The sequence below is a fragment of the Xenopus tropicalis genome, chromosome 7 (assembly GCF_000004195.4).
Source record: "Xenopus tropicalis strain Nigerian chromosome 7, UCB_Xtro_10.0, whole genome shotgun sequence".
Taxonomy (NCBI): domain Eukaryota; kingdom Metazoa; phylum Chordata; class Amphibia; order Anura; family Pipidae; genus Xenopus; species Xenopus tropicalis.
Genome location: NC_030683.2, coordinates 59,541,490 through 59,556,574, shown reverse-complemented (window position 1 = coordinate 59,556,574; position 15,085 = coordinate 59,541,490). Strand labels below are relative to the sequence as shown.

General features: G+C 43.2%; 1 protein-coding gene across 1 annotated transcript; it reads left to right on the top strand.

The window, feature by feature from the left end:
* The first annotated feature begins 1,775 nt into the window (after positions 1-1,775).
* On the top strand, positions 1,776-7,031 carry LOC101733107. Its single transcript, XM_012966999.3, has one exon. It carries the CDS (start codon positions 2,086-2,088, stop codon positions 5,905-5,907), a length of 3,822 nt encoding a protein of 1,273 aa, XP_012822453.3. The 5' UTR covers positions 1,776-2,085; the 3' UTR covers positions 5,908-7,031.
* Positions 7,032-15,085: the final 8,054 nt, after the last annotated feature.

Here is a 15,085-nt window from a genome sequence, read left to right as displayed (position 1 = left end):
CAGAATGGGATTGTTCTGTAATTTGGATCTCCATACCTTAAGTCTGCTAAAAAATCATTTGAATAATGAATAAACCCAATAGGATTGTTTTGCCTCCAATAAGGATTGATTCTATCTTAGTTGGGATCAAGTACGTCGTTCTGTTTTATTATTAAAGAGAAAAAGGAAATCATTTTCAAAAATTAGAATTATTTGATTATTAATGGGGTCTATGGGAGACAGCCATTCCGTAATTTGGAAATAACAGATCCCATACCTGTAGCAGAACATTCATTTATCTAGTTTTCACATAATAAAGTGCAGAAAAACTAAGTTCAACAACACCTTGTTTGTTTATATCTGCTATAGTGAGCAATTAACTCTAATACAATTAGTGATCTCTTTTTTAATATCTGTAAAAGTGCTCATAGTATGCTTACAAACATAAATATCTTTTTTACCGATCAAGAACAAATGTCTCACAATCTCCGGTACTCTCAGACGGAGATATATTTCAGGTTTTTCTTTTGTCACTGCAGGTCCACATTAAGTATCTTCATATAACTGTACCAAGTATGTATTAAAAGAAAGTTGAAGGGGGCATGATATATAAAACCTGTTTGTCATGATACAGGCCTGTAAGGGTTAATCAAGCAGGCCAAGGTATCACAAAAATCTTCCCCCATGGGACAGAAACAGATGTATAACAGGCCTCTGGTCACTAGGGTCTGGAACCAGCCATGTGTAAAGGCCTCACATCCTGGAATGCCCAAACTCTAATCCCTGGCTGATAAGGGCCATGCCATGTGGGGGAGTGAAAGCCCACATGGTGTAAATTAGAGTTCACATCAAAACCCATCATAGGTGATGTGGAGGTCACACCATAACCCAACCTCACGAACATTTATTGTCCCAGAACCCATACTATTTATACTAGAGGTACCAAAACCTGAGTATATGTTTCATTTACGATTGCCTTTCTTACGGGTCCAAACATCGCTGGATTTGGGTTCTCGGTTTGGCAGATAGGAGTATCTGGGCAGGGGCAGGTCACACAGTAGTGATGTTTAGTCTGTATGGGACCGGTGGGATCATTTAGAATTGATGAATCTAATTTCATCTTTCTATTATGTTCCCACAAGGAGTTATGGTCATCTTCATCATAGGTCCAGTCCCATACACTCAGGGGGTCATAAAACTCACACTGTGTCCTGCTAATGGTGACACCCCTTGCATTCCTGAGGGAGGGGGGAGTGTCCAGTTACCTGATCCCCTGCAAACTGGGATAAATAGTCAGCTCTTCTGACTATACGCTGATATACTTGGAGGACCAATTTTCGATTGGAAGTTTATCCTGTGGTTTCCCCTTGCCTCCAGGACTAGAAGGACTTTGCTTGGTACAGTATAGGACTTCTATGTTTTTCCCTTTTATTTTAAACTGTTTGTACTTATTTTATCGTATGTCCTTTTTTTGTAACATCCTGTTTTAACTTGCACTGTTATACTTTTTATAATATTAAATATAAAATTTAATAAGTTTGTCCTTGATGCTCTAAAACGTACCTAACCTCCGAGTGTGTAACTGAGTTGTGTGCCTTAGCCCTCTGTATGCTGATTAACCCTGTGACTGCTAGTATGGAGAGTTTGTGTGTCGGTTCTTTACATTAACCCTTTCTCTACCAGTGTGCTTGGCATCTCTCATCGCCAGTATAAGAAGTATGAGAGTGGTGGCAGCAAGTTGTATTTGAGTTTGTGAGCGTTGGTTGGTCTTTGGGGTGCTGTGCCGCTAGTCTACCGGGGTGCCAGGTGTGTGAGACTGAGCAGGGGACCCTCTAGACAACCACGCCTAAAGTCACGTGCGTCTGAAGTGCCGTAATCGTGACAAATTGATTGGCAGCGGTGTCATATTGTTATTTAGAGCATTAGTGCTTGGATTAAGTAATTGAACCTTGCACTAAAGACTGTGAATCCTTGAGAGGAGGAAACAGTCTTCAAAGACAAACTCAGTGCAGAGTAAAATTTTTTTTAAGACATACGTGTTGCAAACAGTTGCCCTTCCCTTCTTGTTTTTCTTTTCTATCTTTTATTTTGGTAAAGTGTTGCAAGATGGCAGCATTTTATAAGAGGCAAACCAAGGAGACCCTCATCAACCTCTGTGAGCAAAGAGGCATTGATGCAGCTGACAAATCAAAGGAGATGTTGGTTTGTGCCTTGGTGGAACAGGAGCAGCAGAGCTACACCCCTGAGTCAGGAGATTATGCCACTCAGGACATGCCAGTGCTGAACTCTGCTCCTGGGTCCTCTCAGCGAGGGGATAGTAATAGCTGCAGTGGGCAGGGTGACAGGAATTCATCCTTGCAAGCAGCTTTGCAATTGTTGGGTTCAGATGACCCCCAGCTGCGCCTTCAGCTGATCCTGCAATATCAACAGGCGGAAGCAGGAAGAGAGGCCGCAGAGAGAGAGGCCGCAGCAGCAGCAGTAGCCGCAGAAAGAGAGGCCGCAGCAGCAGCAGCAGAAAGAGAGGCCGCAGCAGCAGCAGCAGAAAGACAGGCAGAACGCCAGTATCAACTGGAGTTAGCAAAGCTCCAGCAACAGAGATTACCCCCACGTTCCAGTGAGTCCTCGGAATTGCGCCCTTTGATAACCTCTGCAGATAAATTTCCAGTCATGGATAAAGATGGTGACCTGGATACCTTTTTGCGGTGCTTTGAAAGAGCTTGCAGACAGTATCACTTATCCCGTGAGCAATGGGCAAAATACCTCACACCAGGATTAAAGGATAAAGCCCTGGATGCTTTTGTGGACTTGCCACCAGAGTTTGATGGGGACTATGATGCTATAAAAAATGCTCTAATCAAGAAATACCATCTCACCCCAGAGGTGTATCGGAAAAAATTCAGGACTGTACAGCGCGGGCCTACAGACAGCTACTCTGATGTTGTGAGTAGTCTCAGAACCACATTTAAAGCTTGGCTGAGGGGACTCTCTGTTACCACATTTGATTGCCTGGAAGATCTGATGATAAAAGACCAGTTTTTGCACACGTGTCCTGTGGAAGTGAGGCAATTCATTATGGACCGTGAGCCCAAAACAGCAGATCAGGCAGCAGAGATAGCAGACACCTATGCTGCAAATAGGATGTCTGACAACCACAAAACTACCTCCCAAACCTGGAAGGGAGGTAAACCAACAGGCCACTTTCCTTCACATGCCAGCCCTACACCCCGCCCTACTGCAGGTACCTCGGCACCAGTGGATACCCGGCAGTGTTTTGTATGCCGCAAGGTGGGCCATGTCAGCATAAATTGCCCAGAGAAGAGGAAGTCTACACTTATGGGGAAACAGACCAGCTCATCCCCTGCTGTTTTGTTTGTTGCCGGAAAAGAGGGAAATAGTGTGGATAACTTACAACCTGTTACTGTGGGTAACAAGATCACTGTTGGACTCAGGGATACTGGAGCAGAAGTTACTCTGGTGCGGCCAGAGATGGTAAACTCTGAGGACATTATTCCTGGGAAAACCATGGATGTTAAAGGAATTGGAGGAACCAGTCCTGCAGTGCCCCTTGCACGTGTATACCTTGATTGGGGTGCAGGAAGCGGTATAAGGGAGGTGGGAGTGTCTGATGCTATTCCTACCAATGTGTTGTTGGGCACCGATTTGGGCAGGCTGGTATCCCAGTATGTACCTGCAACTGCTTCCCAGGAGTCTGTTCCACTATCAGAGACTTCTGAACACCTAAAGGTACTGTGTTATGACTCTGTACAATCTGGTAGTCTGGGGAATGAACACAGGGGGGCCACAGAATGTCCTTCTGTTACACAGGTTAGCAATATGTCCAGTGAACCTATAAGAAATGTTGGCAGGGGGGGTTGTAATGTTGATTGTTCTGTTGCAGTTGTGACACGAAGTATGGCAGCTCAGCCCTTGCCTGCAGACCTAGGGGAAGAGGTAAATACATCAACTTTCCCTTGTTCTGAAACCGAGCACATTGAAAGTAATGATCCTCTGCCTGTAATCTCAGTCTCTCTATGTCCAGAATCTACAGCCAGCTCCTCTGACTTTGAGGCTGCTCTGAAAACAGATGCTAGCTTGGAGAAACTGAGATCTTTGGCAGACAAACCCCCTACTGAGAATGACAGCGAGAAAATTTATTGGGACAAAGGAAAACTGTACAGGAAGGTAATTCCCTCTGACCCATCTGAACCATGTATGGCAGAGACACAGTTAATTGTTCCCTTTAACTACAGAGAGCAGCTGTTAAAGGTAGCACACGAAGTTCCCCTCGCTGGGCACTTAGGGGTACAAAAGACTAAAGCCCGTTTAACGCACAGGTTTTATTGGCCCAACATGGGTACAGACATTGCTAACTACTGCCGTTCTTGTCTTACCTGCCAGCGCATTGGCAAATCTGGAGATATTGCCAAGGCTCCGCTGATCCCCTTACCCATTATTGATGAGCCCTTTCAGAGGGTGGCTGTGGATATTGTCGGGCCCTTAGCCATACCCAGTAGTTCTGGGAAGAGGTTTATTCTTACAGTAGTGGATTATGCAACCCGATACCCAGAAGCAGTAGCCCTATCTTCCATAAGAGCAGACAAAGTTGCTGATGCCCTGCTGAGCATATTCTCAAGGGTTGGGTTTCCCCGGGAAATGCTCACAGATCATGGCACACAATTTATGTCTAGTTTAATGCAGAGTTTGTGCAAAAAGGTACAAGTGGAGCATCTAGTTGCTAGTCCGTACCACCCACAAACCAATGGCCTTTGTGAACGTTTCAATGGCACCCTAAAGCAAATGCTTAGGATGTTTGTAGACTCCCAGGGCAGGGACTGGGAGCGATATCTTCCCTATTTACTGTTTGCATACCGGGAAGTACCCCAGGCCTCCACGGGTTTTTCCCCTTTTGAGCTCCTGTATGGGAGAAGGGTCCGTGGGCCCTTAGATTTAATCAGGGAAGCCTGGGAGGGGAAAAATGTAGGTCCTGAAATTTCTGTGGTGGACTACGTAACAACATTCAGGAATAAAATGCAAACTCTGATGGGCCTAGTACATGAAAACATGAAACAGGCCCAGAAGACTCAAAAACAGTGGTATGACCGTAATGCCAGAGAAAGGGTTTATGAAGTCGGTCAGAAGGTGTGGGTTTTAATTCCTATGCGCCAGAATAAGCTACAGGCAGCATGGGAGGGTCCTTGCATTATCCAAAAACGTCTAAATGATGTAACATATGTAGTCGCTATGGATGAGAAGGGCCAGAGACAAAAGATTTTCCATGTAAATATGATCAAGGCTCACTATGACCGAACTGCTTGTGCCCTGCCAGTTTGCAGTTTGCCTACGGAGGGTGAAGTGGACTCCTTGGTCGACTTGCTAGCATCCACAAAGGACACCGGGTCCTTTGCTGATGCACAAATTAATCCTCAGTTAACTGAAGGGCAGAAGGCTGAACTGTCGGAGGTGCTTGAATCATATCAGCAAACCTTCTCAGCAAAGCCAGGGAGGACACACCTTGTTGCTCATCATGTAAATACAGGTAGCCATTCCCCTATTAGACAGTCAGCTTATAGAGTTTCCCTAGAGGTACAAGCAGATATTAAAAGGGAGATAGAAGAGATGTTAACCCTTGATGTAATTCAGAAATCCCATAGTGCCTGGGCCTCACCAGTAGTCCTTGTCCCTAAGAAGGACAAATCAACCAGGTTCTGTGTGGACTACCGAAAGTTAAATGCTATAACTGTCTTTGATGCCTACCCCATGCCAAGAATGGATGAACTCTTAGATAAATTGGCAGGTGCCTGCTTTTTAACCATTATGGACCTGAGCAGAGGGTATTGGCAAATTCCCCTTACATCAGATGCCCAGGAAAGGTCTGCATTTGTCACTCCCTTTGGGTTATTTGAATTAAAGTCATGCCCTTTGGCATGAAAAACGCACCTGCAACGTTCCAAAGAGTTGTGAATGGTTTGCTAGAAGGGATGGAACAATTTGCATTAGCCTATTTAGATGATATTGCTGTGTTCAGTCACACCTGGAAGGATCACCTATCTCACCTGTCCCAAGTCCTAGGTAAAATCAAAACAGCCGGTCTGACTATCAAACCTGGCAAATGTCAGATTGGCATGACAGAGGTGCAGTATTTGGGACACAGGGTAGGAGGGGGCACACTCAGACCAGACACAGGAAAAGTGGATTCTATAATGGCTTGGCCCACTCCCCAAACCAAGAAACAAGTTATGTCCTTTTTAGGAACTGCGGGCTATTATAGAAAATTTGTCCCAAACTACAGCTCACTGGCCAAACCCCTGACAGATTTGACAAAGAAAAAACTCCCAAAGGTAATTTTATGGACTCCTGACTGTGAAAACTCCTTTTTGGCCTTAAAAAATGCCCTAGTTAACTCTCCAGTGTTACAGGCCCCAGATTTTACACGTAGGTTTGTTGTACAAACGGATGCTTCCGCCTACGGCCTAGGTGCGGTGCTCAGCCAGGTGAACCAAAGTGGAGAAGAGCATCCTATTCTATACCTAAGCAGAAAGCTGCTGCCAAGGGAAGTGGCCTATGCCACCATAGAGAAGGAATGTCTTGCAATTGTTTGGGCCTTGCAAAAACTACGGCCTTATCTATACGGACGTAATTTTACCGTTATTACAGATCACAACCCTCTTAGTTGGCTCACCCGCATGGCTGGGGACAATGGGAAATTGCTCAGGTGGAGTTTGACTCTTCAACAATATGATTTCACTATCCAACACAAGAAGGGGAGTGATCATGGAAACGCAGATGGTCTGTCACGTCAATCAGAACCCTTCCAGCATGAGCATGGTGCAGATGACCTGTGAGTCAATCTCCCCTTGCTCACTCTAAAAAGGGGAGGTGTCATGATACAGGCCTGTAAGGGTTAATCAAGCAGGCCAAGGTATCACAAAAATCTTCCCCCATGGGACAGAAACAGATGTATAACAGGCCTCTGATCACTAGGGTCTGGAACCAGCCATGTGTAAAGGCCTCACATCCTGGAATGCCCAAACTCTAATCCCTGGCTGATAAGGGCCATGCCATGTGGGGGAGTGAAAGCCCACATGGGGTAAATTAGAGTTCACATCAAAACCCATCATAGGTGATGTGGAGGTCACACCATAACCCAACCTCACAAACATTTATTGTCCCAGAACCCATACTATTTATACTAGAGGTACCAAAACCTGAGTATATGTTTCATTTACGATTGCCTTTCTTACGGGTCCAAACATCGCTGGATTTGGGTTCTCGGTTTGGCAGATAGGAGTATCTGGGCAGGGGCAGGTCACACAGTAGTGATGTTTAGTCTGTATGGGACCGGTGGGATCATTTAGAATTGATGAATCTAATTTCATCTTTCTATTATGTTCCCACAAGGAGTTATGGTCATCTTCATCATAGGTCCAGTCCCATACACTCAGGGGGTCATAAAACTCACACTGTGTCCTGCTAATGGTGACACCCCTTGCATTCCTGAGGGAGGGGGGAGTGTCCAGTTACCTGATCCCCTGCAAACTGGGATAAATAGTCAGCTCTTCTGACTATACGCTGATATACTTGGAGGACCAATTTTCGATTGGAAGTTTATCCTGTGGTTTCCCCTTTGTCATGGATCGGCGACGCTCCCTACCTGCTCCTGTGCGGCGGCGTCCTTCCTCCCGGCGCGGCGAATCCAAGATGGCGGCGCCCAGGGCTCCACGTGGGCGCAAGGACGCCGGCGCGATGACGTCACGCGCTATGGCGCCAAATTCAAACTTAAAAGGACGCCAGAGACCCAGGTTCAATGCCCGAGTATAGCTCAATTTACCTTTTGTGTTCCTGGGTCTCTATTTGTCTCTTCTGCCTTCCTGTTGCTGTTTATTTGCCTGTTCTTGACCTTGAACCTTGCTGCCTGCCTTAAGTGACCTTTGCCTGAACCTGACCTTGCTTTTGGATTACCCTGCATCTGTACTTCGCTCGGACTCGCTGGAAGCGGCCTTCCTCCTTGATCCTGACTTCACCCTCCCCGTGGGTGCCGAAGGCCCCCGCTGACACCCTTGCCTCCAGGACTAGAAGGACTTTGCTTGGTACAGTATAGGACTTCTATGTTTTTCCCTTTTATTTTAAACTGTTTGTACTTATTTTATCGTATGTCCTTTTTTTGTAACATCCTGTTTTAACTTGCACTGTTATACTTTTTATAATATTAAATATAAAATTTAATAAGTTTATCCTTGATGCTCTAAAACGTACCTAACCTCCGAGTGTGTAACTGAGTTGTGTGCCTTAGCCCTCTGTATGCTGATTAACCCTGTGACTGCTAGTATGGAGAGTGTGTGTGTCGGTTCTTTACATTAACCCTTTCTCTACCAGTGTGCTTGGCATCTCTCATCGCCAGTATAAGAAGTATGAGAGTGGTGGCAGCAAGTTGTATTTGAGTTTGTGAGCGTTGGTTGGTCTTTGGGGTGCTGTGCCGCTAGTCTACCGGGGTGCCAGGTGTGTGAGACTGAGCAGGGGACCCTCTAGACAACCACGCCTAAAGTCACGTGCGTCTGAAGTGCCGTAATCGTGACACTGTTTTTGTAGTATTACATAAAAGCTGAATAGAACTCATAATTTTAGGTGAATAAATGCATGCATCAAATATCCACAATTAGAGTTTATGGGGATGTTAAAGACAACAACACCCCAATGGGTTTCCTGGTACCCACCAAATATGGTACCCTGTGTGTAGCAACAGTTCTGGGTTGTGTTCTTGTATGTTTATGTATGTGTATATATATATATATATATATATATATATATAGATAGATAGATAGATAGATAGATAGATAGATAGATAGATAGATAGATAGATAGATATTCTGCTCCTCTTTGCAATACTTTCCTACAGTTATCAGTTTTTATAAATCTGTGACATTTTTGAAAAATGATCTCAAAGCTTCCAGTCTACAGCATCCTATCTCCTACAGGTCATTAAGTTACTAGATAACCAAATGTGTTTACCTAGGTATGTGGCATGAAGGGGCCCCAACATGAAAATACCCCTTATGTATATCATTTCCGTTACTTCACTTACTGCAAAATCAACAAATTTACAGCATTTTATGTAGGATAAAGCCACAAAAAGTTTACACCAGAAAGCCATATATTTTTGGTAAATACACATTCTGCTAAATCTAAATGGGTACACGTCTTTCTACTCAAAACTACCAAACTGCAAAGATTTTCAAGGCCAAATATTCCACTTACAGTAGGTTTACCCTAGAAAACTATACATTTTTGGAAAGAACCGATTCTGATAAATCCAGAATAGGCACAACTGTCTTATTACTCAATATTGCCAAGTTGCAATGCTTTCCTAAATGTACCAGTTTTTATAAAAATTTGTGAAATTTTTTGAAAATCATTTCAAAGTTTCCAATCTACAGTTTCTTATCTCCCATATATCATTAGGTACCAAGATAAAACACCCTAAATATAAATGCCAGGGGTCCACGAAATAGGTAAACCTATGCACCTTGGGTATCAAACTAAGTATGTGGCATGTCGGGGCCCCAAAATGAAAATACCCACTTATGTTATATAATTTCTGTCATTTCAGTTACCGCAAAATCAACACATTTACTGCATTTATGGGGGTAAAGCCACAAAAAATTAAGTTTACCCCATAAAACCATATATTTTTGGAAAGTACACATTCCTCTGAATCTAAAATATGTACCTGTGTCTTTCTACTCCAAAGCATGAAGCCGTAAAGCTTTTCTAAAATTGGTGATTTTGAGGATATTTCTGGAAATCACCTCAAAAGCGTTCATTTTGTACTCCAGGGGTCCACAAACCAGTTTGATGCCCAATGTCCATAGGTTTACTTAAGTATGTGGCATGTAGAGGCCTCAAGGTGAAGATACCCCATAGGATCTTTCATTTCTGTAATTTTAGTTACTGCAAAATCAACACATTTACTGCATTTTATGGGGGGTAAACCTATAAAAAAGTACACTTACCACAGATAACCATATATTTTTGGAAAGTACACATTCCCCTGAATCTAAAATGGGTTGTCTTTTTGCTCAAAAGTACCAAGTTGCAAAGCTTTCCTAAAAAGCTTTGATGAGATTTCTGAAAATCGCCTCAAAGTTTTTACTTTGCAGCATCCTACCTCCAAGATAAAACATCCTAATTATGTACCCCCAGGGGTCCACTAAACAGTTTGATGCCCAATGTCTATAGGTTTACATAAGTATGTGGCATGTAGGGGCCCCAAGGTGAAGATACCCCATACGACCCCAGCTTGGTCTCCCTATTTATTAAGACATCATTTGGGAAAGTAGCACAAGAGTGAATCATTCCAAAGTGAATCATTCACAAGTGAACTTTAACAAGAAGTTCAACAAGAGGAGCAACTAGGGAGCAACGGCAGGAGACTCAGCAGCCTTTGTCCATGTGGATTGGCACTTAATTTCCTTGATATACTGGCATAATGTCATTAATACTCCTGTTAGTATTATTTTTCATCTTTGTGCTTCCAAAGGTAGCTCCTTCCTTTATCCCTCCAGCTGTGTAACAATACTTACCCCTTGTGGTCCAGTGGGATGGCGGGGATGCCTGCCGTCTTCCCTTATAAATCACGCACGAGCGCAATGATGTCACACGGCACAAAATTGAAATATTTAAAGGGCGCTTGCACATGTTTCCTTTGCCCAACATAGGTTCAGTTGCTCTAAACGTTCTTGGGTGCGTTGTTTCCTATCTGAATTTTCCGTGTTTGACCTTGCCTGATCCTGTTTTCTGACGATTGCTGCCTGACCTGACCTCTTTGCCTGATTTTGACTACGCTTTTGGATCCTGAATTTGTACCTCGCTGCCATTACGGTTTTGACCATTTGCCTGCTTGCGACTACGCCTCCTTCCTCTGATTTTGTACGCTTTGGTTCCCTTGCCTGCCCAGAAAATTTGCCTTGGTTCTCTTACATTAAGTCCTGGCGGCACTCGAGTAGTGGAGGGCTCCTCCCAAAGCAAAAGGTGGCTGTTATAGGCAGAAGATTGAGCTCAAACCAGGGACCTTGGCTTTTGTTCTAGGTTTTGGGATACCGTGCTTTACAAGCTGGCTGTACCAACTCAACAGTAATACTGTATCTTCCACTCTGCTCCATTCAACACACTGCTGCTCTTATAATCTTTATAGCTTTTTTTAAAAATCTCCAACTAATACCTCTCAAAAGCATAGCAATTTCAAATCATTCTTCTACCTCCTCTCCGTACTGTTACTACTTGCCACAGGTGATATCTTTCCAAATACAGGTTCCTGCCATATACATACAATGCTTCACATCTGGTAAAACCCTCACAAACTACTAACCTGTCTAACCTTATTTCTCTTACGTCTAGGGGGACACAGGAACAGTGAGGTAAAGGCCCCAAGGGCCCCAGGAGGCAGGACACTGCAGTGATGTCAGAACTGTTGCTCCTCCCTCTCTCCTTTTACCCCCTTGCTTAGCCGACAGGGCTCAGTTTTTCAAGTGTCCTCATTACAGGAGGTTTGGACTAGCCTTTAGAGAGGCTCTGGTGTGACAGCTTCTGTGATTTAAGTGTCAGCCCCATTTGCGGGACTTCCCTCTCTGCATACCACAAGATTCTATGGTTACTGGACACCCATTCAGGCAGTTCCAAATTAACATGGTTGGGTGTCCCTGACAAGTGCCATGCACGGGCTGTCCTCTATGAGGTAAACAGGCTTCTCCCTAACTTCCCTGTCTTCAGCCATTACGCGTGGTAAATCTATGCACGCAACTATGATGTCATGGGTTCGCGCCTTACTGGGCATGCACTCTTGTCATGGGTTTGCGCCTCTCTGACGCATTTCAGAGAAACTCACAGAACGCAGCGGACATCTCATTGTGTAGGACTGTTACACCATTCCTCTCCTCTTGCCCGGTGGTTAAGGTATCTAGGTAGAAAGTTATTTTTTCTATATACACTATTTCACAAACATGGCTGAAGGCATCCCTTTAAGGGATCCAGACTGTTCGGAGAAGAATTGGAAAAGATCATATCTCAGGCTACGGGGGGGTAAAAGCACTCCTCTCCCACAGAACAAGCCAAAGTCAGCTTTCAACCCCAGAAAGGGTAACTCCTTTCCCACTCAGAGTTTCCACAACTACAAGGGAGGTTATCCCTCATGTACCTCTACCGCATTCAAACAGCCTGGCAGTCCCGTAAGCCTGGGCCTCTCACACCACTGACTCCTGGGTCTTCCAGACAATTGTGTAATCGTCTTGAATTCGAGAGTCCTCCCCCAAGACACTTCTTTATGTCAAGGCTCCCCTTACAACCAAATAAGAGGGATGCCTTCTTGTCAATCGTTCACTCTTTGGCAAACTCTGGGGTGATTGTTCCTGTACCACCTACACAGAATTTTCACAGGTTCTACTCAAACCTCTTTATCGTCCCCAAGAGGGACGGATCCTTCCGACCAATCTTTCTCTTAAGAAACTGAACAAGTGGATCACTTACCATTGGTTCAAGATGGAATCCCTTCATTCAGTTATCCGTGCCATGGAACCTACGGAGTTCTTGGCATCCCTGGACATCACCATTACTATTGATGGCATGACCATCAACCCTGTAAATTCTGTACGCTGCCTTGGGGTTATCTTTGACCAGTCATTCTCCTTCTCTAACCATATTAATAACACTGCCAAAACCTGCCGTTTTTTCCTCCTCAATATTGGCAAGATATGCCCCTTTCTATGACAATGTACTGCTAAAACACAAATCCGCTTAGATTACTGCAAGTCTCTAACCAGCCTTCCAGACTCCCACCTCTTTCACCTGCAATCAATCTTGAACTCTCCTGCCAGCATCCTCCTGCTCTCTCTTAGAGAGAACCTGTTCAGCTATACATACATACATACATACATTTCTGTCATTTCAGCTATTGCAAAATCAGCACATTTCTGAATTTTATGTTGGGTAAAGCAATAAAAAAGAACACTCACCCCAGAAAACTATACATTTTTTTTCCCCCGAATTTAAAATGTCTTTCAACTCCAAAGTACCAAGCTGCAAAGCTTTCCTAAAATTGGCAATTTTGATGATATGTCCGAAAATCACCTAAAAACATTTACTTTGCAGCATCCTACCTCCCACATACTATTAGGTTCCAAGATAAAACATCCTAATTATGTACCCTAGGGGTCCACTGAACAGTTTGATGCCAAATGTGCATAGGTTTACCTAAGTATGTGGAATGTAGGGGCCCCAAGGTGAAGATACCCCATACGATCTATCATTTCTGCTATTGCAAAATCATTTAATGGGGGGTAAAGCTATAAAAACTACATTCACCCAAGAAAACCACATATTTTTGGAAAGTACACATTCTCCTGAATCTAAAATTCAAAAAACCCATTTCTACTCCAAAGTACCAAGTAGCAAAGCTTTTCTAAAATCAACGAATTTCATGGCTTACATTTACCTAATTCATAAACACATGGGCAGTTTTGTGAAAATCACCTAAATATGTTGCAAATTGCCCCATTTACCTCACACAGTTTTTTTACATACAATGGCAAATCACCCTAAAAATGAATGCCAGAGGTCTGCTAAACAGTTAGATGGCCAATGTGCATAGATATACTAAAGTATGTTGTTATCTACGGACCCCAAATAAAAGTGGTGCAAAAATGGTCAGCTCAGCTTTTGCAAACAAAGCCGCAACTGCATATTATGTGCCCTAAGATGGTACCCTAAATGGTACGAAACGCGTAAGGCTTCTTTATAGCACGTATGTATATTAAAATAAAGTACTTATGATTTTACTTCAACTTTTATATATGTTAAATCCTGGTTTTCTTTTGCAATGGATATTAAAGCGGACCTGTCACCCTAAGAAATAAGTCCAAATTATTTTCTATATTGTTAGTTGAGCAAAATAAACTTTACTTACTCTATTTAAATAATATAAATCTTGTTTCTTTCCGTCTTGGAATTACTCAATCAAAGCAAGCAGGCAGGCACCATTTTGCGGACACTGTTATTAAGGCAAGCTTTGTATCATGCCAAAATCTTGTTAATGTGCCAGAATGGGGGACCCGATGCCCATGCCCATGTACTGGATACACAATTAGATGAGGAGGAGGGAGGGGAAAAGTGAGATGTGCAGTGACATCTAGGAAGTGCTGAATGGAAAGCTAAAGTTATTGTCTGCCCCGCCTCTATGCCTAAGGCATAGAGGTGGGGCAAGCAATATTTGATTGACAGCTGGGATTTTTAAATGCCTTTATAATGGGTTTGGATGTGTTAATATAAAAATGAATTTGGGTTTCATGTTTAATTTGAACAGGACTTTTATTTTACAGATTTTTATGTCTGGGTGACAGGTCCACTTTAACTTGTATATGTGGAATCTGATTGTTACAAAAAAGAAATAAAAACAATTTAAAAAAAAAGTGAATTTGAGAAAAAACCCAATAAAAATCTTCTCCCAAGTAAAATGATACCTACAGGTATGGGTGTCCTGAAATAAATTTAAAAAAAAAAGTTAGAATTCTCACCCCAATTTCCCATGAAGACTAAAAAAAATGAAAAATATCAATCTGGAACTTCTCCTGAACAAAACAATACCACACATGTATGGGTGCACCTAAAGGCACAGCCTTCAAACAAACTATACCCCTAACAAACTATATATTTTCTGAAAGTGCACATCTGCATCGATTCCGCAGCGCCATCCTTGCATCCTTTGTAGATGCAGTTCTCTATAGAAGTTTAAGGTTGGGCCTAAAATAAAAGAAAAAAAAAAGATACAAAGATTTTCCCCCCAAATTTACATGAAAACTAAAAAAACCTGTTAAGTATCAGTCTGCAACTTCTCCTAAACAAAATGATACCCCACATGTATTGGTGCGCCTAAAGGCACAGCCTTCAAACACCCCAAAACTGGGGCAATAACATAAGGGCAATTTCAGCTGGAAAGTTTGGGGCTGTGCTCTAAGTGCACATTTGCAGTTCTTGAGTCTAAACACCCCCACAAACTATATATTTCTTGAAAGTGCACAGATGCAGCTATTTGAGCAGCACCATCCTTGCTTTTCTACATACA